Source organism: Typopeltis vanoorti, chromosome 20 (assembly GCF_054136105.1).
Source record: "Typopeltis vanoorti isolate ZY-2024b chromosome 20, IOZ_Tvanoo_1.0, whole genome shotgun sequence".
In the NCBI taxonomy this organism is placed as follows: Eukaryota; Metazoa; Arthropoda; class Arachnida; order Uropygi; family Thelyphonidae; genus Typopeltis; species Typopeltis vanoorti.
The window spans coordinates 101,830,985-101,852,494 of NC_143568.1; the positions used below are offsets into that span (position 1 = coordinate 101,830,985).

General features: G+C 35.8%; 1 protein-coding gene across 2 annotated transcripts in view; it reads right to left on the minus strand.

The window, feature by feature from the left end:
• The window catches only part of LOC150095725 (Na(+)/citrate cotransporter-like), a 44,030-nt gene that overhangs the window by 2,935 nt on the left and 19,585 nt on the right, over window positions 1–21,510 (minus strand). The window contains exons 7-12 of one of the 2 annotated variants that reach the window (XM_090410183.1): window positions 8,299–8,415; window positions 8,015–8,092; window positions 7,813–7,920; window positions 6,268–6,448; window positions 2,674–2,835; window positions 2,330–2,467 (exon numbers count right to left, since the gene is read on the minus strand). In XM_090410183.1, coding sequence (XP_090266309.1) covers window positions 2,330–2,467; window positions 2,674–2,835; window positions 6,268–6,448; window positions 7,813–7,920; window positions 8,015–8,092; window positions 8,299–8,415 — 784 coding nt within the window. The remainder of the gene's footprint in view (window positions 1–2,329; window positions 2,468–2,673; window positions 2,836–6,267; window positions 6,449–7,812; window positions 7,921–8,014; window positions 8,093–8,298; window positions 8,416–21,510) is intronic. The other variant, XM_090410184.1, reaches the window with a different exon arrangement.

Below are 21,510 nucleotides of genomic sequence, written 5' to 3' on the forward strand. Positions count from 1 at the left end.
TGATCATCAAGTCTTTTTTCAGTGTCAGAAGATGGGAACAATAACAATCCAAATTTGTATCGAATATTAAATCATCTATTATTTGTAGACTTAGGAACTGTAGAAAATCTTTATCTTGCAATGCTCTGCTTGTAGAATGTTAATTTGCTGATAAAAGCATTTATAATTCCCTTTGCTTTAATAAGAATCATGTTGCTTCCCTGCAATTTGATGTTAACCTCATTGAATTTGGTGAAAATATCGGAAAGATATGCGATGTCAAACTTTTCTTTTTTTTAGAACATTACACATGTTCTCAACACGTGAATTAAGAAATTCCAAAACAGTATCTTAGAGATCATTAAAGTGTCGCAGACATTTTACCTTTGAGAATCATCTGACTTCAGTGTGAAGCAAAAGACGCACAAATTCTTCTTCATTTTCATGACAAAGTTCCCGAAAAATACGGGTATTCAATGACTGGGCTCTTATTTTATTCACCGCTTCAATAACATCATCCGAACTCATACAGTCTACTGCTAAGTGTTTTGCAGCTGTGTTGTCTATGAAGAATGCAGTGAATTGTAAAGATATTTGGAACCGCTTCTTTTAAATGTACTATAAATACACGGTGATGCCCAATCATAGCTGGTGCTCCATCAGCTGCACACGCAATAATATTTGTGAGTGGAATGTTTTTACCATTAAAAAAAGTCTTTAATATCTTAAAAATTGTAGAACCTTTTGTGTTAATTTTCAGTTGTTCAGCAAATAGAAACTCTTCAATGATTTCTTCATTAATACTTATGTAACGCACTTAGGCCATTAATAAAGCTTCATTGTCTCACGTACAGTTGTCTCATCCAGTTTCAAAGAAAATTCTATGGTTTTTAAATCATCACAAAGTTTTTTCAATGTCCTTTGCTATTTCTTCAATTTTTGTTGATACTGAATTATTGCTGAGAGGAATTGACGACGTCATATTGCTTTCATCTGGGCCAATTATCGTATAGAAAACTTCATTTATAGCCAGGATGTATGTGTCTGTAAACGACGCCAATAGTATGTGGCTTTCTACATTTGGCAATTAAATTTGAAAGTTTTTAAGACACAACAAGTCTCTTCTCTTGATGGTTACTTTGCAAATAACTCTTTGAAAGTCCAGGACGATTTATAAATTTGTCTTCAATTCGCGAAAGTACTCCACATCCTTTTTTTTGTTTTATTTGGAAGCTTTATTCTTTAAATTCTTAATCTTGAAGGCTTCAGTTTGAGAAAGTTTTTTCACATATTAACCACGTCGACGTCAATACGGATAAAATACTTCACTCCTCTACACTTCGTATCCATCACATATTTCAATATAATATCAATGGTATTACAATTTTGATATGCACTTCGCATCCATGGTAACTTGGACGTATATATACAACCTGGCCCGGTGGGTGGTTAAAGACATTGGTAACTGCTCATTATTTATAGACGGAATAACTCCATATTTTACATATTCACGACACTTGAATATTGACGACACTTTCTTTTTTCACTCATTTCAACGGTCTACAGTGCGACACAATATCAACGAAGTGCGCCACACGATACCACGGACTAGATGTAAACTGCAAACCATGGTTGTCAGATAGGCGTTAGGAAAAGTAGCAGATAAAGTTATAAAAATAGTGGATTTTTCTAAAAATAGACCAAATTAATTATTTTAAATGTAGAAAATTCAGACCATAAAGTAGCCCAATGCTTAACTTTCAATGTAAAAATTCTAAAAAAATAAGTAACGAATAAATTTGAACAGTGTTGCCAAACATACAATATAAATAGAGATTCTAGATTAAATACGGAATGCTGATATTATATTAGTGGTATTATAACGCTTACTCCCCCCCCCCTCAGCGTTCACAGCGCCCTCAGGAGGCGCTACCGCCCAGGTTAAGAACCCTGGACTAAATCATGCCCATCCATCCCGTTTTGAACGGGACAGTCCCATTTTCACAGACATTCTCTCTGGGTTCCCCACACGCCTTCGAGACGCCAAATAACTCCAGTTTTTCAATATTAGATTCCAAGATAAAATGTTTTTTATGTAACATTCATAAAATAAACAAAAACCAAACCAAAATTAAGCATTGGCCAACAAATTTTATAAGGATTCTAAAATATAAAATTTGAGCAAATCCACCCAGCCAGATTCCTGAAATAATCTGCCTATGGGCCAAAACGAGTCTACAATAGGTGATAGATTTATTTCATTCGCTTATTAGATCCATTTCTCAAAAGTAATTAAACATACAAAAAAAAAAAAAAAAAGAAGGAAACGGAAGAAAAAACACATCATTACCATATCCTTAGTCTTCATTTCTCCAAACTCAAATACAATGGCATTGGGCGCCGTCGCCACAGGTAACATGAATGCATATGAAGCACAAACCGTCACTGGAAGCAAGAAGAATAGAGGATGCACTTTGAGAGCCACTGCCTATGCAGAAAGAAATACAACAAATTTTATTAGATATGCATCATTGACAGGCACTTAAAAACATTACATATTGACGACAGGCTCGGTTAAGTAGACGTCTTAAACGAACCTAGAGTTAAATCAAAGATTACTTTCGCTTAGGTATTCTTAAATGGATCGTCTATGTCAAATAAAGATAACCATAACTAGTACCAAGTGGAACTTACCATCTGATTGACAACCGGTAGAAGGATACTGGCGGTGGTAGTATTGCTGACAACTTCAGTTATGGAGGCTGTCATTATGCACAGGATGACTGCGATTAGGGACGGCGATAAAAAGGATAAGCCAGTCAGCTTTGTACTCAACCAGGTGGCCAGTCCAGATTTCTTAAAATATATAATCGTTATTTAGTGATCAGGATTGTTAGGAATTATGCTTTGCGAAAGAAACATTAATATCCAGTATCAATGACTGGGACTTGAGGTCTATTGACAAAATTACCAAAAAAAAGAAAACTAAAAATATAGCAAATAATAATAATAAAATAAATATAACAAGAATTAAAAATCCTTTCCATTATACCTTATAGATATTAGAGAGAATAACCACTGCTTGTTGGGTATACCGTGTCATAATAATAATAATAATAATTATTATTATTATTATTATTATTACAGGCAACTCCAAGGAGTCCTTAGACTCATCAACATTAAACACTTACCTTAAACATCATACCGGCATTCGCACAGTATCTATCATACTTTGCTTTGAACTCATTTAGAGTCATGTTACCCACAACAAACTCTGGCAGCTTATTCCACTCATTCACCACTCCAAGTAAAAACACCTAGTTCTAACACCCTTGCTAACTACACTCTTGCTCAATTTCCATGGATGGCCTCTAGTTCTCCCATCCCAGACCTGTTCTGAAAAATTTCCTCTGAATTATTCTTGTAAAAACCCTTCAGTAATTTGAATGTCTCAATTGTATAATCCCTTTCCCGCCTATCAACCAATTTCTGTAATCCACAGATCTTCGACCTATTCTCGTAAGGTTCATTCCATTGACTAGCTATCATCTTGGTCACTCGCCCCTGGATTCTCTCTGCCTCTTCTCCATCAAGAAGAAACCCGGGCGTCCAAATCTGGGCAGTAGTCAAGATGGGATCTTATCAAGGCTCGATACAGAGGAACAATAACTTGCTTGTTTCTGCTCGTCAAAGTATTTTTCAGCAACCAAGTGATTTGATGAGCTGTTTTGGCCACTTTTGCAATGTGCTCCCTAAACTTCAAATCCCTATCCACCAACACACCCAAATCTCTGGCTTTGTGAATCTCCTAGAGTACAGTTCCACCAATGTGATATACTGCTAATTTTTTCACCCCAAAATGCATAACCTTACACTTTGCTACATAAACTGACATCCATTCTCATTAGCCCAGACTGCCATTCTATCCAAATCATCCTGCAAAATTTTGACATCATGTGCATTCACTATTGCTCTACCCAACTTTGCATCATCAGCAAACAAGTGAACACTTCCTCTCAGATCCTTTCCCGTATCATTAATAAACAAATTAAATAGCAGCGGTTCAAGAACAGAACTCTGCACCACACCACTAGTAACAGGCCTTATTTTAACTCTACTCTTGAATAAACTACTTTCCGATATCTCTTTATCGGATTCACTTTAGCTTGCATTGCTAATTTCCTTTCATAATCTGGTTTAGCTTTTCTTATCACACTACTTACCCTACTAGCCTGTGCTTTGTACTGTTCGTGTACCTGCAGGTCACCTTTTTCCTTAAATTCCCTCCACAGTTGTTTCTTTTTTTTATAGCTCAAGTTTAATGGTGTTATTCATCCATTTAACTCCAACTTGATTAACTCTCCGGACTCTATGTATGCAGTCATACATTACGTCCCTCAAACGCTCCTCAACCACTTCTCATGCACTATCAACATCCAGCTCTTGCAGTTTAGCATGCCATGGCACTTATCCAAGCAATCTCCTAAGCTCATACTAACCATCCCAGTAATTCCACATGTACCCTGTCTTAATTGAAAATTCCACACATTTAGCCACCTCTCTGGTCAAGACCTTATGATCACTCTCACCAATTGGTGGCAATGTGGTCATATTCATAATAGTCAATTTCTCAGATGCAACTACGTCGAGCACTCTCGAACCCTAGTATATTCCATTACATGTTCTCTCAGGTAGTTATCCCTTAGTAACTGCATAAAATTCATTTTCTTCCTCCCATTTGTCCGCTCCTCCCTCCGATCAATGTTACCATAGATAAAATCCTCCATAATAATTACCTGTCCACTCATTGAGTCTATTTCCCTAGGTACATTGTCTCCATCATCTATTCCATTGCCTGGTCTATAGCAGCACCCAAGGCTAAATTTTGTTCTGCTGACCTCAATCTTACACCAGATACTCTCAAATGTGCTACTTTTGCTATCCTGCAGTTGGACTTCTATTTTCTTTGGCTGCAGTTCATCAGCAGTCGTCAATAACACTTCTCTCCCCATTCTTTTCTCTCTGTCTTTCCTGAATACACTATACTCCTCACATTCTATTCACTGATTATACCATCTTCTATTAGCCATGTCTCACTAATGCCAATAACCTGTGGCCAGGAAGAACTAACCAAGGCCAAAAATTCCTCCTTATTCCGAATACTCCTGGATTTAGTGTATATAAGTGCAGAAGTCCCCTAGCCCCACCCCTATTTTGAAGCCTTATACTAACTATTCCATTCTGGTTTGTTATCCTTCGTCCTAACTCAGGCATATTATGCACATTCTTACACTCAACTGCCTCACTGATGTCTGCATGTCCGCTCAATAGCATCCCCACCCTCCCTAAAAGCTCGTTTCCCTGATTCTGCACATCCACTTTCATTTAGCAACAATTTTTCCAGTCTCCGAACACCAAATCCATTCAGATGCAAACCACCCTTCTTGTAGAAGTCCTTTCGCCCGTCAAACTCACTCCACATCCACAATCTCCACACCACTCCTCCTGCATAACCTGCGCATAGAGTCATTCGCAATTATGGCTCTCCTCAACGCTACTCTGTCATACTGCGGCAACAGACTAACTATATTAACTCTCTCACTGTTTCCTTTTGCTACCGCTAGTGATTCTTCCAAGTCCTCTCTCTCTCATAGCAAACTTTTCACTTTTTAAATCATTCGTTCCTGCTACTACTATCATTTCTTTCACCTTATGCTTCTGTGCTCTAATAGCCTCGCTTACATTATTAATTTTCGCACCCGTAAAGCACGATTTTGTCAAACTCTCATCTATTACACCTTTTACTGCTGAATCAGCATATAACACTCGCTCCTTAATTTTTCTTTCACTCCCGATCATGTTCTCATTTATCTTATCACGCACTTGCTTCTTTTTGTTAGCTGATCCACTCGGTAGACATTTTTGTAATCGCTACAGCTGCCACTTCGCCCTATGTATCACTTCGCGCAACCGAGCTATCTCCCTCATTGCAACTAACCCCTGATTTTTTTATCAGTCTTTCTATCGCTCTGTACTTTTACTTTCACCATCAACTTTATCACTCTTAAACTCACTATCTATGCTACCTGTTTCTATCGCATTCTGACTTTCATCCACCATCAATCTCGCGACCTGAGACACTTCAGATCTTCACATTCACTTTCGTCACACTTTCCCACTATCGCTCTCAAACCAAACTCCAGCCAAACCAAACTTGGCAAAGCATACATTTCACAGACTTACACTGGACGAATTCCATTAATAATTCAAGAAGGATCCTTCTCTTACCTGGGACGCATCTGCTATGGCATATCCTCCACCAACCAGCAGCAACACGGTCCACGGTATTTTGTTTTGAGCTGTCTTCCAGTCGAGTAACGAAGGACTTTGACCCAATCGCAGTGGCTGTGCCGGTATGAAAAACAACAGAAATGTAATCGCCATGGATGCGGTAGAATCTCCAATTTGTCTGAAAGGATGGAAGGAAATTGCATGAAATAATGATAAAGAGGAACCAAAGCCAAAAGAATTTAAAAAGAGCAAATTATTCGATCAGAATTAAAATATTAATTTATCACAAAAACTTTCTGACCAATCATGTAATGAATTGTGGCTGGGATTAAAGACAACTACAACAGATTCTGGTTCTTATCATCTATTAACCGTGCATCTTGAATTTAAATAAGATAGCACCTTCAATTCTTTTGTTCTATTGAAAAGTATCGGAGATCAGTCTGACTCTTCATTAACTGACTTCTAGGTTACAAACTCTCGTTTCCCTATACTTAAAACATCTTGACTGACTGTTTCTTTTTACCAGTTTAATTCTTCTTCTTTTTTCTGGGAGATAGATTCAAACAAGTTACTTCATATTGTACTTAGCTCATAGCATTTTTCTTTAAATGCAGGGTGTCATAATATAATTATATCACAACAAACTGCTCTCAATGCAGCCTTAACACTTACTTTGTTTTGTCTTCCTCACTGATGGAAGTAATAACTGATAAAAGAATCATTGAACCATTTTGATAATTTTAATTAATTTATTTTTAAGTCTCTGTCACAGCACATGGGTGCCCCCTCTGAAAACTTAGGTTTTTACCCTGTCTGTCAAAATCGCGATAGAACTTACTTTATTGCATACATTAATTAATAGTTAAGATTTAGGGCCACAAGATGACAGCATTTGACTACATACTCTCTTTCTCCCCTGAAAAGCTCTTATTCATTGATAGTTTGGGTTTACTATAATGAAGGCTTGAAGGATGGATGGACACTGGCTGCTTTTTTGTATTAAAAAAGCTAATTAATGCTAAAAGTGTTCTGTCTACTTTTGCAAGTAAAAGGAATTAGCTGGTCAGTGGAAGTGGCACTTGCATATCTGTGCTAGGCAGCCCGAAGGTAGACTTAAGTTCAAGTCTAGTCATTGAGTGGAGGAACTTTTTCTAAGCCTTTCTTTGACTGGTTCCCGAGTTAGTCGATATCTGGTAAGGACAAGCATTTTTTTTTTCTCTTGGAAACTCGGGTTTTTTGTCCCGTAAACTCAAGAAAATCTACTGTAGAAGTCACATTATTTCAGACAGTAACATATCCTGTTAGGGTTAAGTACCAAAAGATGGCAGCACTTGTTTTCCCATCTCTTCATCGGTGCCGCCTATAATTAGTGACAGACATGGGTCAGCTATCTCTAATTGGCTACTGGAAGAGATTGAACTGTCCATTCAGTCTCCAAAAAGCTAGATAGGGTTTATAAGGGAATAAAAGGCATTAGCTGATTTTGTTTTCTGATTATTTTTTACATTAAATAATCCAAAATTTTTCTGTATAACTTACACGCTTGTAGATAATTGTGAAGCCCATCCACTGATAAACTTTGGTTCCCTGAAGATCCACAGAAATATCAGAATCAGAAACAAAACAAGGACGGCTACTTCTTGAAACCTGAAAGAAATAACCATTAAGTCCATGCAAAAGTGTAACGAAATTGGAAAGTGTTTAAAAGAATGTAATAAAATTCGAGATAGATTAATAATACCTGAATGATTTGAGATCCTGGTATTTATCCTTAATCACCTGTTGGATCTTCTGTTGAGTCTCAACATCGAAACTTCGGCTGAAAATAAATGGGAACAGTAGATTACCCACAATACGAGATACTACAGAATCTGACATATCCAAAAAATACCTCAAGGCCTGGTTTCCAAAATGTGGGCACGTCCCTCTTGGAGAAGGGGGGAGTTTGCGTTAAGTTATATGATTTGGAGTCGAGATTATGTACTTATATGCTTTTCGTTCAGATGAAACGAGGGGGTTACTTACCACCTGAGATAAAAAATCTGCAAGTAGCACCAACAAGCTAAAACACAGAGCACCATTCCAGGAACATTGTACATCATCCAAGTGGTATACGTCAGGTCTGAAGATTCTGGATATGTTCTGCAGAAAAGGGAAAATAAAACAGAACTGTTAGAAATAAAACTTTGAATTAAAAACAAAAACGATGTTTATATGGTTCAAATACCTTTTTACTGCCCTCCCAACCTGCCGCTCCTAGAGAATACATTACATGCAATTAAGTCCTAATGCACCGGCTTCATAGTTGCTTTAGGAACCACTGATCTACTCATACTGTAGATCAGTGGTTCCCAAAGCGGGCGGTACCGCCCTCTGATGGGCGGTGGGATTACCTAAGAAGGCGCTAAGAGGCAAGCAGGCGGGGGGGGGGGGGGGCGCTGAAGGTGTGCTGCAAAATGCTGAGATGTGTAAAATCTAATAAAACATTTTATTAAATAAAATGTTTTATTAGATTTTAATGTAAAGTTGCTATTAAAGTTAAATGGTTTTTTTTTGGGGGGGGGGGATTTAAAATAAATTTAAATTATAAATTAATAATTTGTTTTTAAAATGTTATTACCGTTCCTTGTGGGTTGTGTGAATCGCTTTTCTGAATGTAGGGTGGGACACTGACGAAGAGTTAATGGATTCGAGCGGGCGGTGGCCCGAAAAAGTTTGGGAACCACTACTGTAGATTAATGAATAAAAAGTCGTGATACACATAGTGATATGTATCCTTATAACGTGCATATCCCTTCTTATGCATTGTATTTAAATTATGTGCGGAAACGTCTTATAATGCAATATATTATTATTATTTTATTCACATACCTGATACACAGTCAAAACAAGATATCATATAAACAAAAATTTGATTGGTGATACCGAACAATTCAGATTCTACCCAATAATCTAAGAATAGTCCATCAGGTAGCGTAATAAAATATGGACTGTTCCAAGTAATGCTATTTTTTTTGTAGGTCATATGGGGTCACTTCATTCATGTTTAATTGCTGTAAATAGTTGGATAGCTTCTTTGAAGTTGCATCAAGTGCGCCGGTAACTATTGTGGCTGTGGCTTAAACACACCAAAGTGTTTAAGCCCACAGTCGGCCAATTTCGATTGCAGATCTCGATATTTAGTAATTTTTTTCCAGTTATTTGTTGTTAATGTTGTTATCACTGAGTACTGCGATACCAATAATCCAAACCTGTCGATGTTCGATAATTGTGATCTCAGGTCTATTGTGTTCCAAATGCCGATCAGTTTGTATTCCAAAGTCCCAGAGAAGTTTTCCAGTACAGTCTTTATTTTATGCTGCCACCAGTTATCAGAAGTAGGAAAGGCATATTTTTTTGCATACATGCCAATGAATTATTTTGGCCACTTGATCATGGTGGTATTTATAATCACTTTGAGCTTTGCTGCAGGCACTGATTAGATATTCTACAGTTTCATCTTTCTGATCGCATAATCTGCATTTGCTGTTATTATTGATGTGTTCAAAATTTTTGCTTTAATTGCATTAGTTTGTAATGCCTGTTCTTGAGCTGCTAGAATAAATCCTTCTGTTTCTTTTTTAATGTATCCGTATTGTAGCCATTGCCACGTCTTGTTCACGTCAATTTTGTCCTCAGTATCTCGAAGAAATTGACCATGCAAGGGTTTATTTTATTATAGTTGCTTCAGTCATAATTCAAAATATTTCAACTTATAGATCAATGAATAAAAAGTCGTGATACACATAGCGATATGTATTCTTTGTATAATGTGCATATCCCTTCTTATGCATTGTATTTAAATTATGTGCGGAAACGTCTTATAATGCAATATATTATTATTATTATTATTATATTCCCAAATTGTTCTTTATCCACCACGAAATCCTGAGAGTAATAATACATTCAATCTAGTTTCACTCTGTATTGTCGCAGCGAGTAAGAGCTTAAAATTAGATCTCTGGCTATCATTATTCATATATTCGAATTTCGCGCAAATGATTAGCTTCCGGTGGATACTTCCGGTTTTGTATGATATTGTCCAATATTATCAGCAATACTTTAATTCTTACAACACTTGGATTTAAATCTTCTCAAGAGCTTAATTAACATTTTCGAGCTCTTCTTCTACTTTTAAAATTTAAAATAAATTTACATAAGCTAATCACTTATTTGAATCATTTTATTTTCCAATTAATCCTTATACCAAGAGTGTAAAATACACGCAGACGTATTAATTCATAAAGAGCGCGGTTAGTTTTATAGGCTTAATGATTAGTGTTTTCAAATGTGATTTCTCTAATAACTAATTCAGTAATTATGTAAGCTATATATTAGTGTTATTAATGTGTTAGATAGTATTTTCATAACCTAATTCATAAACAATCGCACCTAAGAATATTTTTATTTTCTTTATAGTAATATGCTTTCTAATATCGTAATTGAAATATTTGTTCATGGTAGGTACGTCACTTCCTTTCTTGTTCCGGCGCATGTCTAATTGGGCATTTTTTAGTATTTATCGTAGTAGCTGCAATATTTTCATTTGCGATCAAATATGTTTTAATAAACTGTTTAAATTTATTTAAGTAAGGAATTAATCGGTCTTTTTGTTTGGCTTTAAACAACATTACAATGTTTACATATTACTGAGAAAAATCCTGTTTGATTGATTAGTTATTATCTTGTTATTAAAGCGGTTAATCGTTCCAAATACAAACTTCGTTTGGATGGCTGTGTTGACATCAGCGCCTAGTGATCAAGTGCCAAGTTAGTGCTGTATTGAAAAACATGCAATTGCATTGAACCAGAGAGGGGTCTGGAAATAAAGTTAACGAGTGGGAACACTTATGGTTTACTATGAAATTCTCGTCAGAGCTTAGCAGGAAAAAAAAAAATTTTCTTTCCGTAGAAAGAGCACTACTGGGAGGCATTTGATAAATACAAAGCATACGGTAATTAGTGGATGTTACGAATGACGGAATCATATTTCTAGTGAGACTAGTTAAACTCCGCCTGGTGTAGGAAAATAGTTGTCGGCTGCAGTGCCAGAAAAATGGCAGACCAATTTTAAAGAAAACTTCCTGGGTAGCCCAGATAATTTGAGGTAAATGCTGTTTGTCTTTTATTTTTTGTACTGAAAATCCTGCTGGTAAGATCATTTGTTCCTTCTATCTTATTTCAGTTGCGTGTCTTATGTTTTTGAATGTAGCTTCAATACATATGTACTATATACGTAAGATGTCCCTGTTTATCCTTAACAAAGATAAAGTAAATACAGGTAACCCTCGTATAACGGATGTTAGGTTCCACAAAAATGCCGCGTTATATAAATCGCGTGATGCGAGACTCGGATCACATAGAAAAAGTAGGGTTAGGTTCCGAAATCGTTTTTTTTTTTTTTTAAGATTATATAAACAATGACATATCCAACAAAAAATATTTTTATTTAATTCAGGTATGAAACAAATACATAGTATAAAATCATAAAAAATTATAAATTGTACGTAAATTTCATTGCACAAAATACATAAATATTTTAGGCAAAATAAAAATAAAGTGTATATTTTAATCGTCATCACTGTAAAAATAACATTCGTAGATGTTCTTTATTTACGAGTGGCTGGACGTCGTCATCACTTGAAATCTATAATTCTCATTGCATACTTCGGCTGGTTTAGTTATCAAGAACTCAGTAATAAGAAATTGCTTACCATTATGCTGTAATTTTTTATTAAGTTAATAATATGGAGCTAAACAAATATCCAGTTGTCTCGTGAATTTTCCGGAGGGCTCCATTGAGAGATCATTATCCATAAAATAACTTTCTTGCCAAGTCCAATCCTTCTGTTAATTTTTTTAAACTGAATTTTTTAACGGATTCATCATAATCAGAATCTTCGGCGGACCTCCACCGCGATTTGGTTCGACGTCATCTGTTAATTGTACCAGTTCCTCCTCATTTAAATCTATTTCCCCATCAATTAATTTATTATTGAAGAGATTGGAGCACTTATGAAGAAGTTCGCGAAGGTTGAATCTCATGTGCTGATCGAAACCGAATGTATCTTCAGTCTTGTTCAATTGTTACCTTGGCAGTGTACAGTGGTGGGCTATTAACAAACGCGTATATCGCAAAAGCGCTCTAAGTGGACCTTACTATAAAAATATCTTCTTTTTTTTTTACATAAAAAAGCATTACATATTGTATGTAACTCACCAAAAAATAGAGTGCTCAGCTTGAGATTAACACATTTATGATTTTTAACGAAGACAATTTTCGATAATAAATACTTGATACGGTAAACAATTGACATATATGCCTCTAAAGCAAGCATGTCAAACTCAAAGGTTAACACGGGCCAAATAAACGAGGTTTAAGTTTATGTGGGCTGCAAAGAACAAAAACTTCAATTTTCATAAAAACGCAGCTTTATTTGGAAAAGTACAGTATAAAAAAAAAGAACAAGAACAACGATAAAATTAATATTTTCTCCCTGACACTTGGAATCTCTTCTCTGCTACTATCTTTCTTACTTCGGGGAATTCTTATTCGCAGGGATTACTCTCAAAACTGATCTAAGGTGAATGTCAGTAATTCTGGATCTGACAGGAGACTTATTTCCTTCATAATTGTAAATAACTGCTCACACCGATGAATACTTTCAAACATGGATATAATTTCATATGCTAATTTTCGAGTAATTTTAAACCTGGCAGGTAAATATTTGTAAAATCCAGACACGCCAACTTCACTGAATTTTGCTTTCAAATCAGAATCGCACTGGATCTCAATTACCTCCATTTGCATTTGATTAGGTACTGATTCAATATTTATTGAAAAAATCGAAGAAATTTAAAATCTGTAAACCTTGTTTCAAATTCAGTTCTAAGGCTTACAATTTTTTCTGCGTATTTTTGATACGATGCAGTTTCACGTAAACTTGATTTGTTCATGTTGCATGTCGGAAAGTGTTAAATCTTCATTTTTCAACCGCTTTTCCCAAAGAACTAGTTTACATTTGAATGCCCTAACTTGGTCACACATGTTCGTAATGATCTGATCTTTTCCTTGCAGTTTTAAATTTAAATCATATAAGTGTTTTGTTATATCAACCATGAAGGATAAATCTTGCAACCACACTGTGTCAAAAAAAAAAAAAAAAAAAACAGGATTGTGTCTTGATTTTTAATTATTAAGAACTGACATATTTCTTCTTTCAAGTCCCAGAATTGTTTAAGAATCTTGGAGCAGGATAGCCAACGTACCTCGTATATACAGGGTGTCCCAAAATTCACGCAAGAAGTAAGTTTGATAGAAAACACAGGTTTTTAATTAAAAATTGTGATTTCTTATTGATTCATAAAGTACACAGTATAGGGTTATGCATGGAATAGCATATCAGGTAAATGGCCTCCACGGCTTTGCTGGCACATACGCACTCTTTTGTCGAAATTTTCCATGGCCGTTTTGCATAAATGTGGCTGAATTTCATTGATAGAGCGCTCAATTTCCTCCTTCAAGGCGTGGGTGGTCGTGGGCTTGTTGGCATAAACCTTAGACTTTTTCAAAAAACCCCAAAGAAAAAGTCCAACGGCGTTATGGGCGGCCAATTCTGATCACCAAAACGGGAAATTACCAGGAAATGACTCGTGCAGTAATTGAATTGTTTCTTGGGATGTATGGCATGTGGCACCGTCTTGTTGAAACCACATGTCGTCCACATCCATGTCTTGCAATTTAGGCACAAAAAACTGGATTATCGTGTCGCGATAGCGAGCACCATTAACTGTTATTGCTTACCAGCCGCATTTTCGAAGAAGAATGGACTGATGATGCCTCCAGCCCAAAATCCGCACCAAACAGTGACACGTTGTGGATGCATTTGTTTCTCAACAATCACTCGTGGATTTTCTGAACCCCAAATGCGACAATTTTGTCGATTAACGAAGCCATCAAGTTGAAAATGAGCCTCATCGCTGAAGATGATTTTGTTCGAATAACCTTCATTATTTTTAAAATATTGCTCAACAATGAAAATGCGTTGTTCTTTCGTGTAGCGCTCTATTTTTAATAACCCTGAACTGTCAGCTGTCACGCTGTCTTTTTTTTTTTTCCTCGTTGGCAACACTTTACCGCACAAATGGCGCTAAATTTAAATCTTGCGTGAATTTTGGGACACCCTGTAGTAGGACAAACCGGAATATTCGCTGTCTAATTCACTTAAGAAAGCAGAGAACTGTCGCTGATTTAAGCCTCGAGATTTTATGAAATTAATGATTTTTTTGATAGATGTCAACACATTTTCCATGTTTATTACTTTCACGCATAATACTTCTTGATGTATAATGCAATGCGTATGATGAATCTTGGATCCGTCATAAATTTCACTCTTTTTTTTTTTTTTTTTGCAGTAATGCCACGAAGCCATTGTTTTTTCCAGTCATAGAAGGAGCTCCATCTGTAGCTACAGAAGTTAATTTTGACAGAGGTAGATTGTATTTTTGCAGAAGTTCAAAAACACAATTAAATATATCTTGTCCTGTACTAGTGTTATGCATTGGTACCAGTTCCAATAATTCCTCAAAAATGTTGAAATCCGTGTCGCAAGCAAAAGAAGCACAGCTAATTGAGCTACGTCCCCACTGTCCGTACTCTCGGCACAGGCAATGGAAAAAGCTTCGAAACTAGGTGATTTTGCTTTGATCTGAACACTTAAATTGTCGGCCAAAACAGTAATTCTTTCCGCAACTGTATTTCGAGATTGTTTGAAAAGCCTTCATCTTTTCAGGACAAATAATTTCTGCAACTTTAATTAGACATTCCTTAATGAAATCACCTTCAATAAAAGGTTTCGAGTGTTTAGCTATCTATCAACTCCGACAAGACGTAGCTTGCGTGCATCCCCGCTTCACTTTCTGCTGATACTTGAGTAAACATGAACTCTTGTTTTTTTCAGTCCTGACTTGAGCTCTTTCAACTTTTCTTGTCTCATTAATCCCTCGTAATTATCCTATTTTGATTTACGTTGTTCATAGTGACGATTAATGTTGTATAACTTTGGTATACACTGATAACATTATTACATATTAAGCAGATTATTTTATTTTTATTTCACAGCAAAAATACTCCGATTCCCACTTTTTTTGGAAATTTCGATGTTCGTCAGCAATTTTTCGTTTATTACTATCACTTGGTTTCGATAGTCATACTGAATACAAAGGACTGATAAAAATTAATAATCGTTAACATAAAATAATGGAATATTTTAATAAAAATTGATATTTTTTCTTGAACATCAACTTACCAGACACTAAATAACTACACAAATTAATAAGCGTAACGTAAATAAACTTATTTAAATTAAGGGGATATTAAATCCCACATTGTTTTAAAACCAAATAAGAAACTCAGAGATTGGAATCGGAGAGTTTCATGCCGAATATAGTAAACTATAAAAGTATCGGCGACTACTAGCGTGAGCTAATGCACGTAGTCCAAACTCGGGCAACTCGTAGCAATTTTCTAATTCCAATCTTTGAGTTTCTTATTCGGTTTAAAAACAATGTGGGATTTAATATCCCCTTAATTTAAATTTAAATAAAATTTGATTTTTAAGTCGCGCGTTGAAAAAATATATGAAAAGATAAAGGGTTACTACAGTTTGTAGACCGTCTTATATCGAATCGAAACGGCTGTATAAGTACCGCGTTATACGAGGGTTACCTGTACCAGGTGGCTGACTGTAGGGTACTCCTCCGTAATCAAAGCCTTCACCGGCATATCCTGCGGGCGTTGCTAACGTTCAGAGTTATTCTTCGAAAAAAAGAATGCTAGTTTCAAAGGGGGGGGGGAGTAGACAAATAAATCGCTTTGTATTGTACGGGAGTTAAAATAAAACTCACTGTTCCTGTTGCCAAAGGATGGAGTTTTGTTATCATACTGTAAAATATTATTTTGTTGATTGTATCCATTAAGTCTTAATAGGTTTTTTTTTTTTTAAATCTACGGTGATAGTTATTTATTGCGTTAAAAATTGTTATCTTCCTTGGAAGATCGTAACATGAGATCTCCCCTCCCCTACAACAACACTTCTCTAAGAGAGGGGTGCTTTTATTCAATATTGACACTTCTTATCCTACCCCCCCCCCCATTTGTGACAGATTTAAAAATTGAACATCTTGCAGTGCTATTCTTCCGTTAAAGGCTATCTCATAGCCTTTAACGGAAGAATATCGGACGATAAACCAAAGCATGTCATCCATTCTTGAATGTTATATTGTACATAACTATAATTACAATACTATGAATGTGCCAGGTCTAATTATGCATAATTTATCCTCTAAAAAATACAGTGACGTCAGCATAAAAGAAGTTGAACTTGGTTTTGATATTTTAAACTTCCAAGATCGCAAACAAATATTCCTATAGTTCGGCGAAAGTTATTATATCGACCATTTTATTCTGTCAGTAACAAATTAATTAGTTAGCCTTTAATTTTGAGTAATTAGAGTGTCAAGGTATGCTTAACTTTAGTTAGCGATACCGAGTACGAAAAAAAAAACACCTGAAAAAAAAAATAGGAATTATTGTTGATGGTATGGTTTGAAGTTGCTGTGATATGAAGCGAAATGGGGTGGGTGGATGGTATTTGAAACAGAGGGATACAGACCAGCAATAAAGTTATACCAGAACTGTGTTAATTGCCATATCATGAAAGTACAGTATATCCTTCTGCGAACTTCATCCCATGGAATCCCGTTAATGTTCTCAGACTTTTAGTGCAAGTCAATGAACACTTGTTTGACATCCAGGAAAGTGAATACGAAGGCAGATCGAGGAAGTACAGTGCTGGACAGTCAACGACATTTAGTCGTGCTGCTGGCTATCATATATCATATTCAAAATTGTCTTTTTTGAAGTTGTAAAACAAGTATTGCTATTTTCTCGATATATACCACATACAATGCCGACAACCGAATTTCTAAAGTGAAATACGTGCCCAACCTATTTCATCGTTTCACGCGATTATAATAATAATAAACTCATTACTCATTCGATTCATTTTTTCTTCCTGTAAAGTTATGCGAGTAATAAATGCTGCAAACTTCATTACTTTCAAATTCCTTCAGGAACCACCACAACAGATCATCTGTAGAAAACGCACTCGTATTTAATTGACCTCTTTCGAAAGAAGGGATTTTAAAATCTCAGTCCTCCACCATCAGTTTATATCGCCTACACTTATTCAATCTGGTTATGGCAATAAAGAAACCTAATTCGGTAGTGTTAAGCTGCACAACTGAAAACGTCGCTTTACTAGCTTATGTTCCTTCGTTTAAGCTTAACGTTATCTCGATATTGTCAGCCCATTTCGAATCAACACGGGATTCGAAATGGGGGTCTTTCGAACCGAAGGATTTCATGGAGACAGATTGAACTACGAAGGATCTAAGTATCCCAGCTTGAAAGACAATTCACGAATTGACAATGTTAGTTGTCTTATGAGTAATGTTGTTTACGGAATATTGGCTTCATGTTATGTTTTTTAAGGATCTTATTACAAACATTGGAGTTTCTTTTAGTTGATAATTAGAAAGTTTTCATGTCATTTGTAGTTTTTTTTTTTTTTTAATGTAATATGTATTAAAAAAGCGACTTGGTGTACTCATTTCGATTGACACATTGAATTAAAGTTAAAATTTAATTATAAGTAAACATTCATAATCGTCTTTATTTAAAATAATATCCACTTGTGAAGAATCAAAAATGGGTCCAGTTGTCTTCGATTCTTATAATACAGTATTATAATCAGGGCCGTACTTACACTTTTCAGGGACCGAGGCGATAGGCTTTATCGCCTCGAGCACCGAAGTTTTTAAGGAGATTTTCAGTCCACGCGGTTAATATAAATTCTAAAAATCATATATAACATCAACATAAAATAATATACAAGAAAATATAGTAAACATTTAAAGAAAGGTATTTTCAATGTTTTTTGTCAACAATTTAAAAATTAGCAAAAAATAAATTTCAAACGATCGTGATTTGCTTTAAATGCATAAATGAAAAATCAAGTAAAATTAAGCTTTAAGTCAGTGGTTCTTAACCGGTGTTCCGCAAACTGGTTACAAGTGTTCCGCCGGCGAAAGATGTCACGTGACATCTTTCAAAAACATTGCCGGCAATATTAAAACCTGTACTAGACTAAGTTGTTTAAATATGGTAAATTACATCAAGTCAAGACCTTTAAAAGCACGCCTTTTTCAAAATCTTTGCATATCTATGGAAGCCAAGTACGAATCTTTGCTTTTGCACACTGAAATAAGAGAGTTATCCTGGGATAAAGTGCTATTCCGAATTTTAGAACTTTAGAATGAATTATTGGCCTTTTTTCAAAAGGAAGATGCTTTTGTAAAATGTCTTCAAAATGATATTCGTTGTTGCTAAAATAGCATGTTTAGCCGATATTTTTAATTACTTAAAAAGCGTTAATACAAGTATCCAAGAGAAAAATGAAAATGTTTTGCCATCCACTGACAAATTGTCAAGAAAAAAGTATCTTTTTGGAAAAACCGCATATCAGAAAAAAATACAGTAGATATGTTTCCTTTGTTCCATAATAAAAATGTCCAAGGAATTATTTCCGTTATAACAGAACATTGCAAGAAAAGATTTCAAGTTACTTTCCTTCCTTAAATACACACAATTATGACAGGATACGAAATCCATTTGGCACAGTTAATACATCGAGTTGAGAATTTTCGTTACAAGAAGAACAATTAGTTACCTTGTCAACGGATCTTACTATTAAAATGAAATTCTCTGAAATAACTCTTGAGGAATTTTGGAGTTTTGTCCAAGCCAGATACCCAGCTCTTTCCACAAGGGCACTGAAAATTTTGTTACAGTTTTCAACCTCATGTTTGTGTGAGCTCGGTCTCTCAATATCAACCAATATAAAAACTAAAAAGAGTGAAAGACTTACTAATATAGACAAAAAGATGAGGAGAGCTATATCACATATTAGACCTGATATTGCTGAAATCTGCAAAAGCCGACAAGCTCAAGTATCGTATTAAAATAAGTTCCATTTTTATAAAAGGCAAGTCCATGCATATTTTTATTGTTAGTTTTGTGACCCTAATGCTTTTGGTATCCCCCCAATTTTTCTTATAATCAAAAGTGTTCCGTGACTTCGAAAAGGTTAAGAACTACTGCTTTAAGTAAATGAATAGATTAACGTTCTGATACGGTATCTAAATAAAGAAATAAATATAAATAGTATTTGTAAACAGTAAATATATAAATATACTAATACCAGAAGTATTCGAAATAAGGGGAACGAAATTATTGCGTTGGTTGAGTTTATTCCCCCCAAAATTGTTGGTATAAGTGAGACCTGGTTAGATGACGATGACATCCTGACAGGAATAGAGATGAACAGATATGATATTTTTCGTGAAGACAGACAGGGAAGAAAGGGATGAATACTGTTGAAGGTAGCAGATGAGTTGTGCCCATCTAAGGTGCAAATAGTGGCCGCGGTTTTATGGCAGTATGGTCGGAGGTAGAAGTAAACAGGATGAAATATTTAGTTGGGTGTTGCTATAGACTTGGTATTGTGGAGGGTAATGAGAAGGAAATGAATAGGCCAATTTGCGTATATACATTTCCTTCTCATTAGTCTCCATTTTCTCGTTTCTTGCTAGCTAGCAAAAAAACGAGTGATCATTATGGGCGACTTTAATTATATATAGACTGGAATCAAGAGACTGCATCTGGGGGGTCAAATAAAATGAATTTTTGGAGTTTTTGAAAGACAATTACCTTAGGCAGTACGTAACGGAGAGTACACGAGGATCAAGAGTATCGGATTTGATCATCTCATCAGATGATGTTATTATAAATGGAGTGTCAAATCTTCCACCAGTTGATGAGAGTGACCACGAGGTGATCACTTGCAGGGTGACCAATCATTCGAGGATATCTGTTAGAAAGGGATATAAGTGGAATTATAAGACTGGTAATTATGAAAAGCTCAGGAAACAGCTTGCGGCAATAAATTGGAAAGAGGAACTGGATTGAAAGGATATCAATGCTGCTTGGGCCATACTCAAGAACTATTTGGTGAAGGCAATATCAGAGTGTATTTATTCCAAGGGTTATGAGGGTAAATAGAGTGGGTGTAAAATGGATGAATCAAGAGATAAGGTATGCAATCAGGAAGAAGAAGAAGGTATTATGGAAGAAACACAAGATGAGTAGCTATAACAACCATTTGCATGAGAAATACAAAGAGCAGACGAGGAAGGTGACTGACTTCATAAGGGTAGCAAAAGTGCAGTACGAGGAGCAGTTCGTACCGCTAAAGCGGCCAAAAAAATCCTAAGGAGTTTTTCGATATGTGGCCAGTAGAAGAATGATTATGGTAGGATGGGATTGATTGGTGAAAACAGAGGAATGATAAACGCTGCAGAGGATATAGTTGAGTTATCTCTCATAATTCATAAAGGTATTTCATTCTTGTGAATGTGACATCATGCAGAACTTGAAAGCAGTGGGAAAGGAGGAAGAGGAGGAGGAACTGTTAGTAAATGAGGAGGTATATGAGGAATTGAATAAACTTGATATAAATAAGGCTGTGGGACTTGATGCTATTTCACCACGTGTTTTGAGTGAATGTGCCAGAGAGTTAATAACAGCCTTTGCATATCTTTTCAACACGAGTCCCTCACTGGGTCAAGTTCCAAAAGAGTGGAAAGAGGGTAAAATTGTTCCAATTCATAAGGGTAGGGCTTTGAATTATAGACCAGTCTGTGTGTCTGGAGTTGTTAAGGTAGTAGAGAAGTTAGTTAGGACTAAGATTCAGAATTGGGTTGACAACAAAAAAATACTCTTTGGCAGCCAGCATGAATTTACTAAAGGAAGATTGTGCTTTAGCAACCTGCTTACTTTTTATAATAAAGTGACAAATGCTTTGGATAAGGGAATTTGCGCGGATGGGGCTGAACAGTACTTAAGTTCGCTGGATTGGAGATTGGCTGTCTGATAGGTATCAGCGAGTTGTCTATGGAAGAGCGAGTGGGTACATGAGTGGGGATGTCACTTCAATGTTGCAAAGTATAAGGTTTTGAAATTTGGGAAGCAGAGATGGGATGTAAAGTACACAATCGGTGGAAATATCTTGGAAGTGG